This window comes from Balaenoptera ricei, chromosome 2 (genome assembly GCF_028023285.1).
Source record: "Balaenoptera ricei isolate mBalRic1 chromosome 2, mBalRic1.hap2, whole genome shotgun sequence".
Lineage (NCBI taxonomy): Eukaryota > Metazoa > Chordata > Mammalia > Artiodactyla > Balaenopteridae > Balaenoptera > Balaenoptera ricei.
The window spans coordinates 19,433,968-19,456,808 of record NC_082640.1 but is presented as its reverse complement, the minus strand read 5'-3'; the positions used below and the strand labels follow the sequence as shown (position 1 = coordinate 19,456,808).

Sequence of the window (22,841 nt, the reverse complement as noted above, 5' to 3'; positions counted from 1 at the left end):
AGGGGGGCGGTGGTGGGAGATAAATTAGGAGTTTGGGATTAACATATACACACTACTATATATAAAACAGATAAACAAGGACCTACTGTATAGCACAGTGAACTATACTCAATATCTTGTAATAACCTATAATGAAAAGGAATCTGGAAAATAATATATATAGATATATATGTATAACTGAATCACTTTGCTGTACACTTGAAATACAACATTGTAAATGAACTATACTTCAATAAAAATTTTTAAAAATACCAAGACATTAGAAACTTTGTTAAAATAGTTACTCACACACATATCCCATACATGATTATGATGGAAATTACACAAATATTTCAATTTTGAAAAATCTTATGAATAGAATTATATCACCCAGAAAAGTGTTCAAACAAAAATCTGTTAATATATGTAACCACTGTTTTTGACTCATGGGATATAATTAGAAGGCAACTTCATCTCCCACTACCCTTTTAAATATTCAGAGGTTCTTCTCCCAACCCAGGTTGAAAACCCTTACTCTCAAGTAGTAAGTCCAGAGTTGCTTTAACTCACAAAGCACTGAAAAATAATGTCCAGCCCCACATAACTATACATCACTATAAAAATGCCAAGTCAGAGTTAATCAGCTAGGCCATGCTACAGGCAGACCACCTGCAGTAGGGGTGGAAAGCAGGCATGGTCCTCTTCTTTCCTGCCTCATCCCATCCTTCCTCCTTCAGCTGGCTAATTATGGTTTCCCATGCTGCCAGGTTCAAAACCGCAGGGGGTGGTAGAGTTCTTATGTAAGATGGTTTTGAGCAGTCTGGATCTGGCAATTGTTTTAAAGCTGACTCTTTCTCTCAGGGGCATTTCTGTGCCCACAGCTGTTCTCACCTGTAACTCCCTTGACCTAAGTGAATGTAATCCATTCTTTCTTCTTAGCTCTTAAGGAATCCAGAGCCCCACTTTGGACTATCCTGTTCTGAGGCCTGTTCACACCTCTAAGTGGCCCTTTTGTGCGGTATCCAACGTGGATCCACCACCATGGCTCACTTCCTCTCTTTCACGCTTGACGAACATCTGGTCCTCGATAAGCACTCAGTCTTTGTCGAAGCAAATGCTGAGAGTGCAGAACAGTCTCAACACATTAGCAGTTCTTCTCCTGTCCTGAGCCAAAGCGACCTACCACTTCCTTCAGATTCCAGGCTCCCTGGGTATGAGTTACATACCTGCTCCCAGAACTGCAGGAGATTAGATTCATATCGAGTTCCCCAAACTAGGTTTTACGACCTCTCTCCCTCTCACCCTCTCTCTTTGGCAGCTCTGTAATTTCTTTTTTTCATGAAATACATTCTCAAATTCATAACAGATTAGCCACCCATTATATTCCCATATGAAGCACTGATACATAACTAAATTAAGTTTCTGTTTTAAAAGGTGGGGAGGGGTGTGTGTCGGGGAATCACATTCTTGCCCAAAAGAATAGGGATTCATGTGACAGAATGGGGGCAGGGGAGAATCTACATATTAATAAAATCCTCAGTTCAAATGTATCAACTCTCCAAATTTTATGTCCACGACTAGGTGTTATTTTTTCAATTCAAAGATCAAGTCTACATTCCAACATATTTTATTAAAATATTACATACTTACATTAAGAAAAATGCTTATAACTAGCCAGATTGTAGTAACTCAGTATTTACTTTAAAATGAATATGAACAAAGCATATCTAAAAATAAAACATGTATCAATTACCACAAGTAATCTATTTAATAGGTATAGGTTACTTGTAAAACTCTGGCATTGTGGTAGCTTTCAATGGACAGCTTTAAAAAGTTTACAAGTCCTCTCGAAGTCCATTCTTATTAAACTGATTTGGTTGAAATGTGATTCAAATAAGCTGGGGAAATACACTTTCAGCATGATGAGGGGAGGAGGTTGACAAATCATCTCCATTTTTTAAAAAGCAGCTATAAATTTGGATAAACTGTTTAATAAAACAGCCATTTCAGCACTCTGGAAATTAACTGAAGATCTACAACAAACTAAGAAGTGCTTATTCATGAAACCCAGTTAGGGAAAGAACCTGTGAGCCTGTGGGATTCCTGTGCTGCCACATCCTGGGCCAGGTCTACGGGTGCAGTAGTTCAACCAGGGCAACAGCAGACCCAGGGAACAAGGCTTGCTGTCACTGCCAGAGGGGACTCATTTGATATGACGCATTGTAAGTTAACCTGGGAGCTCAGTGGTAAGCAGACAAGGCTCAGTGAGGTTGTAGTCCTGTTCGGGGCAAACAACAGAGTAGTTAGGGATTTCACTGGAAGTTCTAGGAGGTAAGACAGCCATCTGGGTTTGATAAGCACTCTATATACTCCAGATGTACAGGCATGCCAAGAGGAAACTGAAGCTGGTTCAGGCCACCCACATACCACGGGTACATGGGTTGCCAAAGCCTGCACATATGCACAAGGGAGAAGCAAAAAAGCCCATCAGAAAGCACAGACCAGAGCAGACTTGAAAATGACCTGAACACTGAATGTACTTGCCAGCCCACACAGATCCATTGGCAGAGTGGAGGCCTGACTGATCGGGTTTGAACACAACCTCTGTCCAATCTTTGGCTATCTGCTAAGCTATGCAATCACAGCAGCAACACTTAGGAAGCAAGATTTAATATTTTAAAAAATGAGTAGAGACATCGGTGACTGCACACTGCCGTGGAGACAGATTTCACAAATTTACTGGTGGCAAGTTACTAAATAAAACAAGAACAACCCTCTGGGGAAAAATTCAGAATTAGTAATTGCTACATTATCTGAAATTCAACAAGATTACAAAGCACAGAAAGAAGAAAGTGTACCCTTACTGAGGAAGAAAAGCATTCAACAGGAACTGAGTATCTCCAGATGTTAGAATGAGCAAAGACTTAAAAGCAGCTATTATGAACATGTTCAAAGAACTAATGGAATTCATGTTTAAAGAATTAATGAGAGCTATGATGAAAATGATGCAATGCATGAAGAATCTCAGTACAGAGATACAAGGTATATGAAAGAACCAGATAGAAACTTGGAGCTGAAAAATATAATATCTGAAATGAAAAATTCAGTTGAAAGAAGAAGAATCAGTGAACTTGAAGCTGAATCAACAGAAAGTATTCAATCTGAAGACAAGAGGGAGAAAAGCAATGAAAAAAATGAACAAAGCCTCAGAGACCAGATCAACATCAAGTACACCAACACATGTGAAAGGAGAATCCCAGAAGAAGAGAGAAAGGGCAAATAAATATATTTGAAGAAATAATTGCCAAAAACGTCTCAAATCTGATGAAAATCATTAATCTACAGATCCAAGAAGCTCAACGAATCCCAAGTAGGAAAAACTCAAGAATATCCACACTTATACACATCATAGTCAAACTGTTCAAAGACAAGGCTAAGAAAAAATTCTTGAAAGCAGCAAGTGAAAAACAACCTATTGGAAAAGGAGACCAAAATTACCATTAACAGCTGACTTTTCACCAAAAATAATGGAAGTCAGAGGCTGTGGGACGACACATTCAAAGTGATTAAAGAATAAACTGTTAATCATGTATTCTATATCCAGCAAAAATATCCTTAAAAAACAAAGGCAAAATAAAGACATCCCTAGATAAAGACAGAGGACTTAAGATTATATAAGCCAGTAGTTAATGTCATTGTATTAAGTTGTTGTAACACGTACAGATGTAACATGACAACAATAGCACAAAGAAAAGAAAAGGAGATATACTGGAACAAATTTACTACATTTTGACAGAATTAAACTTGTATTATTTTGAAGGAGTCTGTGATTAAGAGTGATAAATGCATATTGTCATCCCTAGAGCAACTGCTAAGACATAATTCACAATAGGAGGAACAGGGAATTTCCTGTTAGTCCAGTGGTTAGGACTCCGTGCTCTCACTGCCAAGGGCCCGGGTTCAATTCCTGTTGGGGAACTAAGATCCCACAAGCCATGCTGTGCAGCCAAAAAAAAGAAGAGGAACACAGGGATCTCTTTAGATATGAGAAAAACAGAAAACAAATAGCAAATGGCAGATGTAAAAGCAACTACATAAATATTAAATATGAATGAACTAAATACCCTACTCATACAACAGATATTTTCAGACTGGAGTAAAAAAAAACAAGATCCATATGATAAAGGACTTATCTTTAGAATATATGATCTCTTACAACACAGAAGACAACAACCCAAAGAAGGGAGGGAGGATTTCAACAGCCATTTCTCCAAAGACAATATACAAATGACCAAAAGCCTAGCAGAGGATGTTCAAAATCACTAGTCCTAGGGAAATGTAAATTAAATCCACAGTGAGATTCTACTTCATACCCACTAGATTGGCTTTGTCAAAAACACAAGACTATAAGAAACACTGTACAAGATATGGAGAAATGGGAACCTTCATACACTGGTAGTTGGAACATAAAATTATATACTTTCAAAACAGTTCATCAGGTTCTTAAAAAGTTAAACAGAAACTCACATCACACAGCAATTTCTAGAAGTCTACCAAGACAAATGAAAACATGTGTCCACACAAAGACATGTATACTCATATATATATAAACACAGAGAGAAGGGGAGGGAAGGAGGGAGGGAGGGAAGAGAGGAGAAAGGGAGAAAGGAAGCAGGGGCAATAAAAAACGGGCAAATGAAAATAACTGGTATATCTGAATCAAGGGTATATGGGAATTCCTTGTATTATTCTGGTAATGTTTCTCTAAGTTTGAAAGTACATCAAAATTTTAAATTACCAAAATAAAAGGGCAAGAATATCATGTAGCAAGCTCCCTCTACCAACCTCAACGAAGACCATATACAGCTTAAAAGTTACTAGAAAACTGTACGTAATTTTAATAAAATCACTTCAAGAATATAATATGGTTGTAAAACCAATACAATGTGCTCTAAAATAATTTTTCTACTGAGTTAAATAAAGTCATCTGTAAATCCTGTAACAACACATTCATATTCACAAAACCTGACTGAAAAATAAAAACAACTTTCCATTTCTAACACAGCATAATTCAAAAGTTCACTCTGAATGGGACTGGGTTTTTGGTTTTATTTTGGTTTCAATGCAAAGCATAATTACATAGTTATTCATAATTTGAGGTGTGTTACTTGTTTATTTAACAAAATACTGCTGCTCTGAAATAAACTTCATTTTCAGAGCGATAGTAATGTTAAAAAAAAAAAAAAGACCATGAAAATGCAAGTTGCATTTTAAAAAGCTTATAATAATCATTTAAATTCTGATTATATCTGTAGGTTCACAATTCTCTACTCTTAGATTTTTAAAAAAACACTTTATATATGGTCAATCTAGATCATAATTAAGTGCATCTTAATGAAGTTTTTTCCACTGATGTATGTAGAAATATGATTTATGAATAGCCAAATAGCATCATTTCTTTATCAAAGATAAGTGATACTATCTAGAAATAAAGACAATCCTTCAAGAATTTTATTTTCCTAAGTAAAAATACTTCCCAAGAGCTAAAGGCACAATTTCTATTCACATCTAGCACTGTAACCAATCATAAAATCATTACTTATTTTCAACTTAATAACTGATTGACATTTCTCAAACAAGCTGTTTTCAATCCTGATAGTTCTTTATTTTCTTTAATAAATTTGCTATTTGCAGTAGGTGTCCATCATGAGAATAATCAAAATTAGATAAATGTGACAAAAGACTGACAAAGTGTTTCACACCCTTGAGTGATACCAAGAATGGGAGAAAAGTGTTGCAAAATACGACTACTGCAGTGCTACTTATGGTCTTGCAATAAAACCAACAATGCATCAAGAGCTATCATCTCACATCCAATTTCTTCCCCTCAAGAACAATCTGAATCTCTTTGGCATCCAAAGTCTCATAGGTCAATAAAGCTTCTGCTAGATTCTTGTGCTCTTTTGCATGAGTCTTCAAGATATGTTTTGCTCGCTCATACGAATCCTGAAATACAAAGCAGATATGTAAGAGGCAGAAACCTTAGGAGAAGCAAAAACCCTAAGTGAGATAAAAGGCCTTTATGTACCCTAAAAAAATATAAAATCTATTGACTTCTATTTATAAAAGATAAAAGCATTTAAAAGCTTGGTTCCCTAAAGATAACTCTTTCATACTTCCAAATGTTATATTTTTAATCTCAAAATCTATCATAGAGATAACTGAGGACTACTTAAACAAAAAGCTACTTAAGAAATAAAAGTATACATTGTACTCATCTGCTTTCTGAATAAGGTCTGTGAACATAGAAATCTATTTCTCTTTTCAATATACATGCTAAAAGGAAAGGGAGTTTGCTCCTTCTGCCTCTTGAGATTTCACCAATTTACTCAATCTAGAATGGCCAGAAAAGATATAATTTCCATTCTTTTACTTGATAACACACTCACCTCTCAATACTGTAATACAGTATCATTAAAGGTGATCCCTGACTTCCATACATTTGATTTTTGTTTTTGTTGCAACCCACCTTGAACTTTTCACTTAAATCCTTCAACTCTCTTTCCAAAGGTGAGTCTGAATTAAGTTTATCAGCTTATGAATAACGGCAGTAATAACAGTTCATTTTTGGCAGTGTCATATTTGCCTGTACAATGTTTATGCCAATATTTTACTAGCGAATTATATTTTTGTCCTTATAAAATTGGGTGGAAAATGTAAAAATGAATTTGTCAACACCAAGAAGCATAGGTCATATAAACACAATACAATTACTAGACATTTTGAACATAACCATGTCCAAGTAAAATAATCAAATTAAAGAAAATACATAAAATACTAGAAATATATCAGCTAAAGTAGAACTGAATATTTAAATCACAATGTAAATTGCTCTGGGCTTCCCTGGTGGCACAGTGGTTAAGAATCCGCCTGCCAATGCAGGGGACATGGGTTCGATCCCTGGTCCAGGAAGATCCCACATGCCGTGGAGCAACTAAGCCCGTGTGCCACAACTACTGAACCCCCGCATCACAACCACTGAAGCCCATGCCCCTAGAACCCATGCTCAGCAACAAGAGAAGCCACCACAATGAAGAGCAGCCCCTGCTCGCTGCAACTAGAGAAAGCCCATGTGCAGCAACGAAGACCCAATGCAGCCAAAAATAAAATAAATAAATTTATTTAAAAAAAAAAAAAAGGGCTTCCCTGGTGGTGCAGTGGTTGAGAATCCGCCTGCCAATGCAGGGGACACGGGTTCGAGCCCTGGTCTGGGAAGATCCCACATGCCGCGGAGCAACTGGGCCCGTGAGCCACAACTACTGAGCCTGCGTGTCTGGAGCCTGTGCTCCGCAACAAGAGAGGCCACGACAGTAAGAGGCCCGCGCACCGCATGAAGAGTGGCCCCCACTTGCCCCAACTAGAGAAAGTACTCGCACAGAAACGAAGGCCCAAAACAGCCAAAAATAAATAAATAAATTAATTAATTAAAAAAAAATATATATATATGAATTGTTCTTAGCCTATGGCCAGAATAAAATAAAGATCCAGTGTATGATCAGGGGTTCCAGTCTATGTCAAAGATCCAGTCTATGACATATTTAATCACGGCAGCAATGGTGTACCTATTAACTTTATAAAACAGAGGAATTTTAGTTTTTTTGCAAGCACCCAAATATTTAGGCACATTTTGACTAAATAGATAAATAAACATTAAAAAAAAAAAAGATCATTACCCTCAGAAGGATTCTGATTTCCTGTTCAATAGCAGATTGAGTTTCTGGACTCAGTTTCCCTGTATCACTGTAGGTCATAACTCCAAGCTAAAATCAATGAAAAGAAAGAAATCCAACAGAAAAACCTCCAACATTAATGTATGTAACAGAGGAAGTACTATTCTATACATAAGAAAATAAATATCATGGGGGCAAGGAAAAAATGCCCTTGAGGGCAAAAAAACTTCATTATTCTTCTGAAAGTATAATACTAAAAAGTGTGAGCAAGAGAGAAAATTTTAAATCCTAAGTATCGTTCTGAGTACCTTCTTAGAAAACCTTAGCAGCTATTCTAGTCCAGAAATCCACAATTCACAGAGTATTGGAATTGCTTTATGGAGCCACAGTGATAGTGTAGGAACGTGAAGTATGTGGAGAGGGCAAAGTAAGCAAGCTCAACAAGTAGGTCTTCGATGTCGTAGGAATAAAAAAAGCTAAAGAATTTATATTATCATTTGGTTAATTCATGAGGTAATAACTCTTACTGTTTGAGCAGCTGGAATGGAAAGAGTATGTTACATTTCTCAGAAAATGACATTTAGTTTAGAGTAAGCTTTGTTAAATCCATTTGGAATGAGACAGGGGAAAATCTATCAATTTAAAATGAGAACCCTCTCTCACAAAGAGACACTTGGCACATCAACATTTGATACATGAGGAAGGATTAAAATTAGCCATTACCTTTTCACTCATTCCAAATTTGGTGACCATCCGCTTTGCTATTTTGGTTGCATTATCAAAATCACTGGAAGCACCTAAAATTTTAAAATATACATAAAACTCAAGTTAAAAAAAAATCTTTAAACCAACAAACACAATTTGAACCAAAGCTCTTCTTTACAGCCAACCTGTTGTAATATAATCAGTTCCAAATATAAGTTCCTCTGCCACTCTTCCTCCCATACTGACGTCCATCTGAGCAAGAAGCTGAGCTCTAGTTTCGTTCCATCGATCATTCTCAGGCAACAGGGACACCTAGACAATTGAAAAACAAAGAAGAAATTCAGACACAGTTTTGAAACACTTACATTAATAACCTGAATTATCATTTGTCTCTCATGACCTTACTTAATACCACGATGCTGAAAGCTCCGTGGCATTTAATAGAGATGGTCATGGTGACTGATGACCAAACCAGCTATGTATAAAATGAGGAAAGCAAAAGTGCAGTTTATAAATAATAAGTAGCTAATGCTGCAATACAACTGTTTGTCCCTCGTTGCACAAAAATGTTTAAAACGTCTATAATTAGAAAGATATGAAAATGAAACTTGTACTCAATGAGAAAAAACTCAGAAAAACTATTGAACCAGTCACTATGATACATAATTTCTTTTGAGGGGAAAAGAGCAACTACATATTTAAGAATTATATTTTGCTGTCATTCCTGAATTATATTTCATAATGTAAATATATTATCTGAAATATTAAGGATATCCTTTATTAGCAGATAAATTTCACAAGTATGTCTGATTTCAAGACAGTTGAGGAAGCTAAAGAAGAAAGTATCAACATACCTAGGAAGTAGCTGAATTTTCTTTTGAAATGTTTTCATCAGCAATTTCCTACATAAGCTCCTGGGGAGCACTATTTGAAAGAAAAGAAAAACTAAAGATACTCACATGTCCAAGTGTTGGCCCTCGTGGCATGATTGTAGCTTTGTTGATAGGCATTGCATCTTTAGTGTAATATGCAATAATAGCATGACCAGATTCATGATATGCTGTGATCGTTTTGTTTTTGTTATCAATTTCCACACTTCTACGCTCAGGACCTAAGAATAAAAATTTACTTCAGTAAAATACTCCATTAGGAAGGTATATTTAAATGAATGAAGCTCCTTTGCCTCAAAGTCATTCTTGGAGTAATATGATTTAATATCATTAATAAATATTTTAAAAGTGTGAAAGTTTAAAAAATGAGTAGACTCCACTCTACAACACATGTAAACCATAATTTGTCAACTGAAAACCAAACTGTAAGAACTATCATCTTAATCCTTATATCAAAAGGAAAAGCTTAATTCTATTTCTAGAAAATAAACTTCTAATTTAACAGGAATATCATAACCTGTTTTGAAGGCAATTCAAGATTTAAAATAAAAATTAAATACTGAAAAACAGTAAAATTAACTATTCTTTTATCAGCAATATCAGACAAGAGGAAAGAAATGGGCACTCATGCCCCCCAAAGAGTGTAATATAAGTTATAATATATTTGTTCTATAAGAGGCCAAACTGTGTGGCTGTTTGAGTACATATTTGCATGTTTCTATACCTTTCTTTTTTATAAACTTTCTCTCAAAATTAAGAGTTTTTTTCTCGTACTTCCCTGGTGGCGCAGTGGTTAAGAATCCGCCTGCCAATGCAAGGGACACGGGTTCGAGCTCTGGTCCAGGAAGACTCCACATGCCACGGAGCAACTAAGCCCGTGCGCCACAACTACTGAGCCTGAGTTCTAGAGCCCGCAAGCCACAACTACTGAAGCCCACGCACCTAGAGCCCATGTTCCACAAGAAGAGAAGCCACCGTAATGAGAAGCCCATGCACCACAATGAAGAGTAGCCCCCGCTCGCTGCAACTAGAGAAAGCCCGCATGCAGCAACGAAGACCCAATGCAGCCAATAAATAAAAAAAAAAAAAAAAAAAAGAGTGAATTACCACCAAACCAAAAATTACCAAGTGGCAATTTAAAAAACAAAGAATTTTTTCTCTAACATAATGAACAGTATAAGATAGGGAAAAAAAAAGAAGAAAAAAAGAAAACCTACCCATTAGGATTTTATCTTTGGAAAACTCTAGTTCCTTCATGGTAACCATTTCTTTTCCATCAACAGCTGCCTTTAAAGCAGCTTGGTTCACAAGATTCTCCAACTCTGCTCCAGAAAATCCAACAGTACCTCGAGCTATGATTTCTGGATCAACAGCTATATGCAGACAGGACAGAATATTAAAATTTCAGAAGAGCTAATAAAAGGCTCTTCATAAAGAACTCACATTGCAAAAGAAAAAAGAAAATAGCCATCATGAACTGTAATTTTACAAAAGCTTAATTCACTAAATTCTAAGAGGAAAAAGCCAAAAGTGCTATTAAACACACCATTAAAATTGTCATTGGGACAAATCACAAAAGTTCTTATATTTAAATAAGTTTGTGATAAACAAAGAAAGGTAGAGTTGCCAGATAACGATTTACAAACCTTTAATTATGGCCTAACCACAAACTGAAAACGCACGTTCATAGACAACATTTTGTTTTCAGAATTTCATCTTGAAATAACTTTGGACATAAAAGCCCCCCTTATTATCGGAAACATATTTGGTTTTATGAATTGATTCAGATATCTTTGAAAAGACTGCAGCTTTAATAGCTGCTTTTATTACTCAGGTGGTTCCATAATATTTCCATGTGTTTTGTTTTATAGTTTGCTTCCCCTCTTTTGGCCCCAAAGTGACTATATCATGAGGTACTATGCTCATAATATACAGGTGCTTTTTATATTATTTTATATTTTACATTCATCTAAAGAAACATTTATACATAGATTCATCAAGTATTATCTATCTCAGTACTCAAAACAAAACTTTCTTTATAATCGGGATTCAAAATGACAGAATCTCTGGATACACAATAATTGAGAAATGGACTTTATGGACAAACAAGAGGAGAGAAAAATAGACATTTAAAGGAATTTGTCTTTTAAGACATCCTGAGTAAGGACCACAAACAGGGTGGATTGATATATTACCATTTTATGGAGATAATGTCTGTATCACTGAATTAGACTTACACTGATCAAACTTTATTTTATTGAGATACCACTTCAAGATTTCTGTTCGACCTTTTACATCTGGCCTTGGAACTGTAACCTGCATGTCAAAACGACCAGGACGTATTAAGGCGCTAAAGCGAGAATACAGAAAGAAAATATAAATTAATAAGATGACTGTGCTGAAGGTCAAGTTAAACAGGACTGACATCCTAAAGAGAAGATGGAAAGACAATGGCAACCAATATTTATTTTGAACATAAATATTCAGATTAGTTCCTTATAAAACGTGGCTCAAATAACAGTTTCAATAACCGGAAGGCAGAACAAAGGTTCATATAGATAAATGTGTGCATCTAGATAGCATACAACCCTTGAGAGACAAAGACATGCAAGTCAGCCAGTCAAGGAACAAATAATTCTACAGCAATCTATTATGAGAGCTACACATCCATCTTACTGCTATTAAGTACGAAATGTTAAACTAGAGTCTTAGGCAAGAACTAACTATTAGATCAAATGAAAGTATGAATAACTTCTATATAATAAAACCAATAAAAATGTTAAACTATAGTAAATTTTATTCTAAAAATCCTCTCCACCCCCCACCCAAAAGCTTTGTGATGTTTAAGTTGTGAGAAGATTCTTTTAGCAGCTTTACTGAGATACAATTTTCATATCATAGAATTTGAAGTCGATAACCCAGTGTTTTGTTTTTTTTTTAACATCGTTATTGGGGTATAATTTGCTTTACAATGTTGTGTTAGTTTCTGCTGTATAACAAAGTGAATCAGCTATATGTATACATATATCCCCAAATCCCCTCCCTCTTGCTCCTCCCTCCCACCCTCCCTATCCCACCCCTCTAGGTGGTCACAAAGCACTGAGCTGATCTCCCTGTGCTTTGCAGCTGCTTCCCACTAGCTATCTATCTTACATTTGGTAGTGTAACCCAGTGGTTTTTAATATATTCAGAGTTGCCCAACCATCACCACAATCTAATTTTAGAGAATTTTTACCCCTCCCCCCTCCTCCAGCTGAAAGAAACCCCAAATCTACTGGCAGTTATTCCCCATTTTCCCCAACCTCTGGCAACCACTAAATTACTTTCTGTTGCTATGGATCTGCTTATTCTAGACATTTCATATAAAAGCAATCATATAATATGTGATGTTTTGTGATGGGTTTCCTTCACTTAGCACAATGTTTTTAAAGTTCATCACTATTCTAGAATATATCACAAAAATTTTAATACTTACTTATCTAATGCCTCTGGGAAGTTTGTGGCTCCTATGATGATAACTCCTTCGTTGGGTTTAAAACTATTTAAAAAAAAAAAAGTACCTTTTCATTGAAAATTAAAACAGCACACACGTAGAAATGTTCTATGCAAAACTGTTTATCATTAATCTTACTAACAGCAAAGAAAAGGGATTGATCTTTTTAATGCCCAAAATGATAAGGCATCTCTAATTGTTTTTTAAAATGCCAGTGCACTTCAATAAAACTGTTAATAATAAATCACCAAATCATCTGTGGTTACATACCTTCATAATAATTTTTCAAGTTAGGAAGAGATGACCTGACACAAAAAGCTTGAGTCCCTGACTAATTTTTGAAAAATTATTTTCAAGTTTACCAATTCAAATTATTTGCTCCTAGACTTCCAGAATGCCTTATATGACTTTAAGAAACATTTTTTTGATCTACAGCAACACCCAAAGCTAGTCACAAACAGTGCAGGGATTAGGGTATTCTCCCTTTACATCTCCAAAGGGACTACTACTTTCAGCTGGAATCACTGCTTTCCTGTCATACTACAGTAAATGAAAAACCTATTTTTTAATTTAAGAGAAATTGATATAACAATTATCAATGATCCCATTAGTAAAAACAACACAATAGTCAAAACAGCTTGTCTTTACTTCTTGCACGAGGGACTACTCTGTTGCCTATAAACATAAAATTTTTCCTATCTCTGGTATGCTACCAAATATATCACCAAATCGTAAAGACAGAGGAAGGCTCAATTACCCATCCATTTCAGCAAGAAGCTGATTTATGGTCTGCCGTGAATATGGATGCATTGGAGATTCAATTCGCTTCCCACCAACAGAATCTAACTCATCAATAAATATAACACACGGGGCATTTGCTTTTGCTTCCCCTAAGAAGACAGAAAAGATTCAAATAAGTTTAATAAAATCAATACTTTTTAAATAAAATTGCATAAATATTTAACAACTTGTAAGATAGTTAAAAAGCCAAAAAAAGACATTCAGTAGGGAGAAAATACATAAAAGGAGGTCCTTCTTAACTGATTTAAGAACAGTAGCCTCAGAAGAAAAAAAAAATTATACCATTGAGTATTCATTCCTCCTAGTTGTACAAACCATATACAATCAGATTTGAGACAAATACCTTTTAAATACATACTAAAGAATTGATAGGCCCGCCCCGCTTGCCCTTTCTCGTGGCCGGGCAGCTCTGTCTCATCTGTCCCCCTCCTCCTCCACCCCATCGTCCTGACTCTCTTTCCCTCCTTCCCTCAGAGGATGTCCTCCTTCCAGCTCAACCTCAACCCGCTCAAGGAGCCGCTCGGCTTCAGCAAGGTCCTCGAGTGGATTGCTTCTATCTTTGCTTTTGCCACCTGTGGAGGTTTTAAGGGCAAAACAGAAATTCAAGTGGCTTGTCATCCTTCAGTTTCTGACAATAAAACGATTACAGCTACTATTGGTTATCCATTCAGGTTGAATGAAGCATCATTTCAGGCACCTCAAGGTGTAAATATGTGTGATGTAGATTGGAAAAATCATGTCCTTATCGGAGATAACTCTTCTTCTGCACAATTCTATGTTACTTTTGCAGTCTTTGTCTTCCTGTACTGCATCGCTGCTCTATGTTGGTTACACGAACCTGTATCGTGATAGTCGAAAACTTCCCATGGTTGACTTCGTTGTTACTCTTGTTGCCACTTTTTTGTGGTTGGTGAGCACTTCAGCCTGGGCTAAAGCTCTTACAGATATTAAAACAGCTACTGGTCGCAATATTGTCCAGGAACTTCTGCCTTGTAATCAACAAGGAGTGATATGTCATTTTGGCTCTGTGACTAGTATGGGATCCCTAAATGCATCTGTGATCTTTGGCTTTCTGAATATGATACTTTGGGGAGGAAATGCATGGTTTGTGTACAAGGAGACCAGCTTACACAGTCCCTCAAATACTTCTACTTCCCATAGCCAAGGAGGTATTCCTCCTCCAACTGGAATATAATTTATTATTGAAGAGAGAAGTACACTGTTTGAAACAGATGTCTATACTATGACTTGTTGCCAACATCTTGAGAAGCATTTTTTGTTTCTAATAAAAGTAACGGCTTTTTCAATAAATTGGTGGGTTTAAAATTTTGCTGCTTTTTTACATAAAGCTTGTGCCTTTCCTAGAAATTTAAGATGTAAATGTATTCTCACATGTGAATTTGAAAATTCTGGGGCCTATTATGAGATGATACACATTTTTAAATGAACAGTAATTTCTTCACTAAGTTGTTTGCCTTCCAAAGTGTTTACACCTTAAGCCTTAACATATATCTTCACTCAGAAAAGAGTTATATTGTTATATCATAATAGGAATAAAATCTCTATTGGAATATACACTACTGTAAGTTTGTACAGATCATATTCCTAAGACCTGTCTTCGTTTAAGAAAGTCTTGATTACATAAATCATATTTAGAAAAAACATTTAGTTCACAGTTTATATCTGAACATTGTTTACAGATTATGAAAGTTTTTAATACAAAGGCTGTGTGTATGTTTTATTTCTGTTTTTCTAAATGACCTACAGTACTTGATAGGTGTACTAAAATTGTTTTGGGAGTGGGGTTTAGAAATTTCTAATAGATATATAGTCAATTTAGTAATTCTCTTGCATGAGGTGTAAGCTTCCATTATGCTGGTTATTTAATAGATTGGCTATATAAGTAGAACATGGTTCATCGAGGTATTTTGATATGTACGGGCATTACTCCTAATGATATTTGTTTGCTGTCTTTTGTTGCTCATACTCCTTCAGTGCAGGCTGAGGCCTAGTCTCCTTGTAAGTAGAGTAAAATAATCTACCTTTTTTTGCAGACTCTATTCATAGGGTTACAAAAAATTAAGATTGCCTTTTACTTTTGAAACATTTAACATTTATATTCAATGAAGTTGCTATTTTGAGTTTAGTATTGATATTGTGAAAATGAATGCAATTTGGATCTCATGTTTCTTAATGTTTATTCTTATTTCACAAATGGATAATTAAGGAATTATGCGTAATAAACAAGGAACCTAAGTGGGTTCTATTACGGGTGTGCTGTCTTTGCTCACACATCTGGATATCTTCTGAATACGGGGCTTATTCACATTTTGCTACCTAATATTTTTGTTGTACAGGGCCAGATTTCCTACTACCGCATGATTGTTTATATGTGAAGCACATCTTACTATTGCCTTATTTTTGTTTCTTTTGTTCATGACAAGAATTGTCAATAGGAGAATGTATATCTTTTATGCAACCAGCTTAATAAAGAAGTTAAAAGAAAAAAAAAGAAAAGAATTGATAAATAAGGTGAAAACAAAACACACCCCAAAAACCCCCAAAACAAAACAAACAAAAACCCAGCTTTTCAGTAGCGCCCAGCCTCACCCAGCAATCTAGCACTTCCACTAGCTCTTCCGACTAATTGGGGAAAGAAAGTACAGTTCTATTTTAGCTCACACACTAAGTTATCTGAAACCAGAACCCTACAATGGCTACTTCAGCAAATTATATCAATCAGAAACAGGTAGCAAAGAAAGGGTAAGAAACCCTCTTCCCCTAAAGTTAAGAGAAATTAGTACTGTATGAAAGATACATTAAAACCTACTAAAAAGATTTCTTATACGGCTGGCTCCCACACCCACAAACATCTCATCAAATTCTGATCCAGAAGCATAATAAAAAGGAACATCAGCTTCTCCGGCCACAGCTCGGGCAAGAAGTGTCTTTCCTGTCCCTGGTGGTCCAACTAAAAGAATTCCTAAAAGTAAAAATAAACAAGAGTGGTTCAAATTAAAAATGAGAAACAAAGCCTGACATGAACTTATAACAAATAATTATTAATTTATATAGCTTTGCAGTTGAAGGCACATCAATGACCAATATTTCGAAACATAGCCAAAACGTTATTTGTCTCTACTAATGATTCACTTCAGGATCTGCTCCTTAACTAATTCTCCTATATCATTTAAATACTGTTTACATATTGGGACAAATGCTGAAATTTGAATATGACTTTGAATTAGATAATAGTTTTGGATCTACGTTAAATTTCCTGATTTTAATAACTGTACTGAAGTGGTGTAAAGAGAATATCCGTAATTCTTAGGAAATACACAATGAGGTATTTAGGGGCAAAGGAGCATGACATCTATAATTTACTTGCAAATGGTTTAAAAATACATGTTATGTAAAGAAAGGAATGAGCAAATAGAACAAAACGTTAAAAAAATTTTGAGTCTCATGAGTTAAAAGTATGGAGGGAGTTCTTTGTACTATTTATTGTTGTAATTTACTTAAAGTTTGAAATTATAACAAAATTTTAAATTACCAAATAAAAAAAAAAAAGATTACAGAACAGTATGTTCAGAATGAGCACTTATTTGTAAAATAGCAATTAAGAATTAAACTTTGATCAGTCAAATCTGATAAAAGTTAAATTAGTGACATATTACAGTATTTTGTCAAGTTATGCGAAAGGGAAGATATCTTACCTTTTGGAAGTTTACCTCCAAGAACAGTAAATTTTTGTGGATTTTTCAAGAATTCAACAACTTCTTGTAATTCTTGTTTAGCTTCCTCCACCTAAAGTGATACAATTTACCAAATAATTATTATATTACCAAGATACCCTCTTTGAATATCATAAATTTAACTGTAGATTAAATTAACTTGGCTTTTTGTTTCACTGAAAGTATACAAAAAGGCCCCTTTAGAAATACTCAGAGTTTTCTCCTGACCCTCAATGCCAGTTATATGAAGTCTCCTTATATATCCTAACAAAAACCCTTTTTAACTGCTTCCTTTGGTTAAAAAGAACTGTTATATTCAAAATTCTCGTTAAATGTGTCAGTGGCATTTAATATAAAGAGTCACCTAGTAAGTTTCAAATCCAAAACTTTGTTGGACCTGGTTATAAGCTTCAAGGGCAAATTATGTGGACTTACTATATATTAATGATAAGGAAGTCTGTGTTTAAGTTATAACATTAATTTGTGATTAGTTATGAGATCATTTTCATTACAAGGAACTACTACTAGATTATAAACGATTTAGTTCCTGACAAATGCCAAAGGACAGTGAGAAAAATTAAGCTATAGTGTACTAACATTGTTTTATAAATGGCTGTGGTAAAAAAAATTTAAAACATTTAATCTCCAAAATATAAAATATTGCAGAATTGAGATTCCTAGCAAAAATAAAGCCCAATCTGGCCAACAAAAATGGCAATCAGAATACTAGTTCAACTTTAAAACTCTGATATAAGATTAAGAAAGCTGCCTATCAAAAATGGTGAGCCATTTTCCTAGTCAGCATATAACCAGAAGTCACAAATGCAAATTCCTAGTGGCAAAACGGTATCAGTCAATGAGTGCAGAAGGCCAGATGTAAAACAACAGTGGTGGCAATGTGCTGAACTGGAAAGCAACAGTCCCTTTAAAGACAACCACAACATGGCTCTGCCAAAGAATACAGGCCTAGTGCTCCAGACTTCAATTTTCAAAAAACAAATGAACAAACAACCCGGAAATCTTTTTGTGGGTGAAACTTCAATTTTAAAATGTTGGCTACCAATGTAAATTAAAAATGCCTCTGCATGTGTACTTTCACATATTTATTTATTTTAAATTACACTGGCGTAATAACATATTTGCAGCCAACCTGCAACCTCACATTACACAACTTTAAATAACTCTCAGTGAGAAAGCTCAAGTACATTGGGCAGTGTTAAAAAGAAAGTACCTGGGAAGGGGTGAACATGAAACACATCTTTGGGCAAAAGTCCCACAAGACTTAACCACCACACACACACACCTCAGATGCCAATCCCAAGTCTAGGTTGTCTCTGTGCTTCTACCAATTGGCTATAAATTGGAGGTTCCCACAACCCCTCCTTGTGTTTGATTAATTTGCTAGAGCAGCTCAGAGAACTCAGGAAACCAGTTTAGGTGCTAGACTACTGGTTTATTACGAAAGGACAGAACAGCCAGAAGGAAGAGACAGGTAGGGCAAGGGACACAGGAAGAGGCAAGGCCCCTCCACATCCTCTCTGAAAACGCTACTCTCCTCACGCCTCCACGTGTTCACCAACTGAAAGCTCCCTGAACCCGGACCTGTTGGGATTTTTATGGGAGTTTCCTCACATAGGCATGATCAATTATTAACTCCCTTTCCAGCCCCTCTCCCCTCTCTGGAGAATACAGTGGAGGTGAAAGTTCTAAGATCCTAATCATGGCTTGATCTTTCTGGTGACCGGCCCCCATCCAGGCGCCCACCCAGAGCCACCTCATTAGAACAAAAGACACTGCAGGAATTCCCTGGTGGTCCAGTGGTTAGGACTCCAAGTTTTCACTGCTGTGGGCCCGGGTTCAATCCCTGGTTGGGAAACTAAGATCCGGCAAGCTGCGTGCAGTGTGGCCAAGGGGGGAAAAAAAAACAAACAAAGGACACTGCTATCGCCCAGGAAATTCTAAGGGACTCAGAAGCCCTGGGTCAGGAACCGGGGTCAAAGACCAAACAGTAAAACAAAAGATGCTCCTGGTGCTCTTGGCACTTGGGAAATTACAAGGGTTTTAGGACCTCTGTGCCAGGAACATGGGGCAGAGACCGATATATATATTTTCTATTATTTCAACCTTTAGAATAATAAAATACAATTAAGATCATGTTTGAGGAGATCAAGGTAAACTTTTTAACTTACTCCTTTAACATGTTCAAAGGTAACATTTTTCATCTGCACAGGATCTACGGCAGAATCAAGCCCTGTTGTTGTCCGGAAGCGGACTAAAGGGACAAAAACAAATGTTTACATATTTGATAGATTCATAAAATTCCAACTACCTTATTTTTCAGGAAAAAAATGTTTACATATTTGATAGATTCATAAAATTCTAACTACCATATTTTTCAGATGCAAGAAAGCCCAGAAAAATTAAATATCTAAGTTCACATATATTTAATCAGTGTGAGGAGTAGATATTAGGTCTTCTGGATTTTGAGATGGTGTTCAAGGAATAAATGATTCATAATAAAATGACATCTTTGCCTTTCCAATTAAAACTAAGAATTTTCCTCTTCTTATATCGAATAATAAAAATTTAAACCAATGGTTCTCAAACTCCATTGTACATAATTAAGAAACACAAAGGAATAATCATCAGAGCTCATCCCACCCCTCCACCACCCTGCTGGTATCACCTATCATCCCTATATTGGTTTTTTTTTGAAAAAAAGGAGACAAGAGAAGGCAAATCTAGATATAAAAAGGCTATTCCTAGATGTTAAAACCTCATCTCAGGTTTGATGCCACTAACAACTTTTAAAATAACTGGGGCTACATGCAAGTTCTGTGAATGATTCCTTATACAGGTCAACCAATGTTCTTAATTGTAAATCAGTTTTTTTCTCTCAAGGTAATCCATCATAAAGAAAGGAGAAAACACGGGGTAAAAACTGAATGATAGTAGAAAAAGCAATTGGAACCGCTTAAACCTGACATTATTACTTCATTTTAGACTTGCAAACTGAGAAAATCTGGGACTCTATTTAAAGTAATTTTCCATATAAGTTAATTTTTACAAAATTCAATTTATTATTGTCTTTGAAATAGATGACTATTACACTTTGTATTGCTATTATAAAATTCTTCTACATGTTTTTAAAATTTTATTATTGGGGCATCCCTGGTAGCGCAGTGGTTGAGAATCTGCCTGCTAATGCAGGTGACACGGGTTCGAGCCCTGGTCTGGGAAGATCCCACATGCCACAGAGCAACTAGGCCCGTGAGCCACAACTACTGAGCCTGCGCGTCTAGAGCCTGTGCTCTGCAACAGGAGAGGGCGCGATAGTGAGAGGCCTGCGCACCACGATGAAGAGTGGCCCCCGCTTGCCACAACTAGAGAAAGTCCTCACACAGAAACGAAGACCCAAGACAGCCAAAAATAAATAAATTAATTAATTTTTTTAAAAAATGAGATACTCTTCTCAGCCATTAAAAAAAAAAAAATTTTTATTATTGGATAGGTTTCATTTTCTAAAAATCTGGGGAACTAACCACTACCAGAAGTCGATCTAACATTTCCACTCTAACATAATCCTTGGAACTTTAATTTCAATGCAAAAAACAACTCTAATGTAATCCTTGGAACTTTAATTTAAATGCAAAAAACAATCTTAAAGTGACCCAATCTGAGAAGTCTTGACTTAGGAATGAAAGACCTAGACCCTGGAACTATAAACATTAATGTTTTCTTATCTCTAAGTCTTAGATAGACTAACTATGAAAAAGAAATGAGTATATAGAAGACAAAAAAAAAAGTCAGATAAATATAAAGAGCCTCTACCAGATAAAAATGGGTTTTTTAAGAGTCCATAAATGCCAACTACCAGCAGAATAAAGACAATCAGGCGAGTTCTTCTTAGAGAATCTGGAGAAAAAAGAAAAAGCCTTAAATCAAATTATATCAATGAGAAATGACAGCTCAATGAAATGCAAGTATTAGGTTACTGATGGTAAGCACATTTCACCACATGCAATTTTGGAGCCTGGCATGTTTTACATAATCTCCATGATTGCCTTTCAGCACCTGTTACCAAAAACTCCATGAAGCCACTCATGCTTCTATCGCTGACTTTGGCTTCTCACTTCAGAAAGTGAAAAGTGCCAGCAGATATTCCCACTTCTACACCACAGCTTAAGATACAAATATAACGAAATATAACCAATAAAATGTTGGAAAGTTGTTAGAAAAGTTATTATAATCACTTAAAGGCAGGACTATAACTTTCTTTCGGATATTCTTCCCTAAACATGGATGCTGCCAAATCAACTCACCATTGGTTTTTTGTGTCAGTGCTTGAGCTTTCAGAAAACCCTCTGCAAAACCAGTTTTAAATGCATCTTGGTGAGCTTCAGGTATGTTTTTGGTTTTCATGAGTTTGTCCAAACTCTCAACGTCTGATCCTCTGTCCCGCAAAAGAAACCCCTAAATACGCAAACAACACATCAGTATCAGCTGACTATACAGATAATACTCCCCCAAAATATAACAACCACTCACAAAAAAATTCATTAAAATTCTAGAATTAAAAATTTTTATTGTCAATGTGAAGAATTAAGACTCAACAATAAATAATCAATGGCTAGGAAACTAACACTGGACCCTATACTTGCATCAATTAATATAGAGAAACTCTCTACATAAGACCACTAACTATACTGAAAACACTTAACAGGTCACATGTTGACTTAGGGTTCTAATGGCTTAGAATAGGTCACATTCCTTTATTTCTGCTGGAGGAAAAACCTCATTCATTTATTAAATGTTTACTGAGCACCTTTCATATACTTGGTCCTGTATAAGTTCTGAAGATGTAAAGATAAATAACCAATCATCTGAATGTTTTCAGTCTATTGGGCAGAGATACACAAATAACTAAGTTTTTGAAGTCATTTTGATACTATGTTAGAGGTACTAGGTATGGTGGTAAAACAAATGCTACCTAAGAAGTCAGTAAAGGCCTTACAGAGAATGGCATAGCTAAACCACGGGAACACAGAGCATGAATAATTTGACAGAGCCATGAAACAGCAGCCTTTAGTGCTCAAGAGCTATAAACAATCTTGTTTGACAGGACTTTTAAAAACCGAGCGAGAAGGAGGGTAGGGGGAGAGGAGGGGGCACACTGAAAGAGGAGAACACAAAAATGGTAGGCAGAATGCCAAATGATGAAATGCCATATGTACCATGGCAGAAGTCTGACAATAAAGCAGAGGAATACAACCATTACACTGATACATTTTAGACAGTCTGGTGGATGGCAGTCTGGAGGCTGGGCTAAAGGTAGCAAAACTAAAGGCAAGGAGACTAAATGAGTGTTTATGAGAGGAATCTAGGCAAGAAATAACTATGGTCTATCTATGCAGTGGAACTGGGGATGAAGACAGATTTAAGAAATAAATACTTAAGAGGCTGGATCAACAGGATTTTAGTGATTAATGGATGTGGGAGGTGAGAGAAG

At 35.9% G+C, this 22,841-nt stretch overlaps 2 protein-coding genes across 2 annotated transcripts in view; one reads left to right on the top strand and one right to left on the bottom strand.

The window, feature by feature from the left end:
- Positions 1-5,620: 5,620 nt before the first annotated feature.
- The window catches only part of YME1L1 (YME1 like 1 ATPase), a 33,350-nt gene continuing 16,129 nt past the window's right edge, over positions 5,621-22,841 (bottom strand). Inside the window, exons 6-19 of the mRNA XM_059912012.1 lie at positions 21,655-21,805; positions 21,164-21,247; positions 19,522-19,604; positions 17,315-17,405; positions 16,429-16,581; positions 13,555-13,687; positions 12,780-12,842; positions 11,542-11,654; positions 10,522-10,677; positions 9,374-9,525; positions 8,600-8,726; positions 8,433-8,506; positions 7,713-7,799; positions 5,621-5,985 (exon numbers count right to left, since the gene is read on the bottom strand). Of these exons, the coding sequence (XP_059767995.1) occupies positions 5,842-5,985; positions 7,713-7,799; positions 8,433-8,506; positions 8,600-8,726; positions 9,374-9,525; positions 10,522-10,677; positions 11,542-11,654; positions 12,780-12,842; positions 13,555-13,687; positions 16,429-16,581; positions 17,315-17,405; positions 19,522-19,604; positions 21,164-21,247; positions 21,655-21,805 (1,611 nt within the window). The 3' untranslated portion in view covers positions 5,621-5,841. The remainder of the gene's footprint in view (positions 5,986-7,712; positions 7,800-8,432; positions 8,507-8,599; positions 8,727-9,373; positions 9,526-10,521; positions 10,678-11,541; positions 11,655-12,779; positions 12,843-13,554; positions 13,688-16,428; positions 16,582-17,314; positions 17,406-19,521; positions 19,605-21,163; positions 21,248-21,654; positions 21,806-22,841) is intronic.
- On the top strand, positions 14,029-14,793 carry LOC132358176 (synaptophysin-like protein 1). Its single transcript, XM_059912014.1, is given in 2 exon segments — positions 14,029-14,410; positions 14,412-14,793. Coding segments are annotated over 2 exon segments (717 nt in total). The 5' UTR covers positions 14,029-14,075.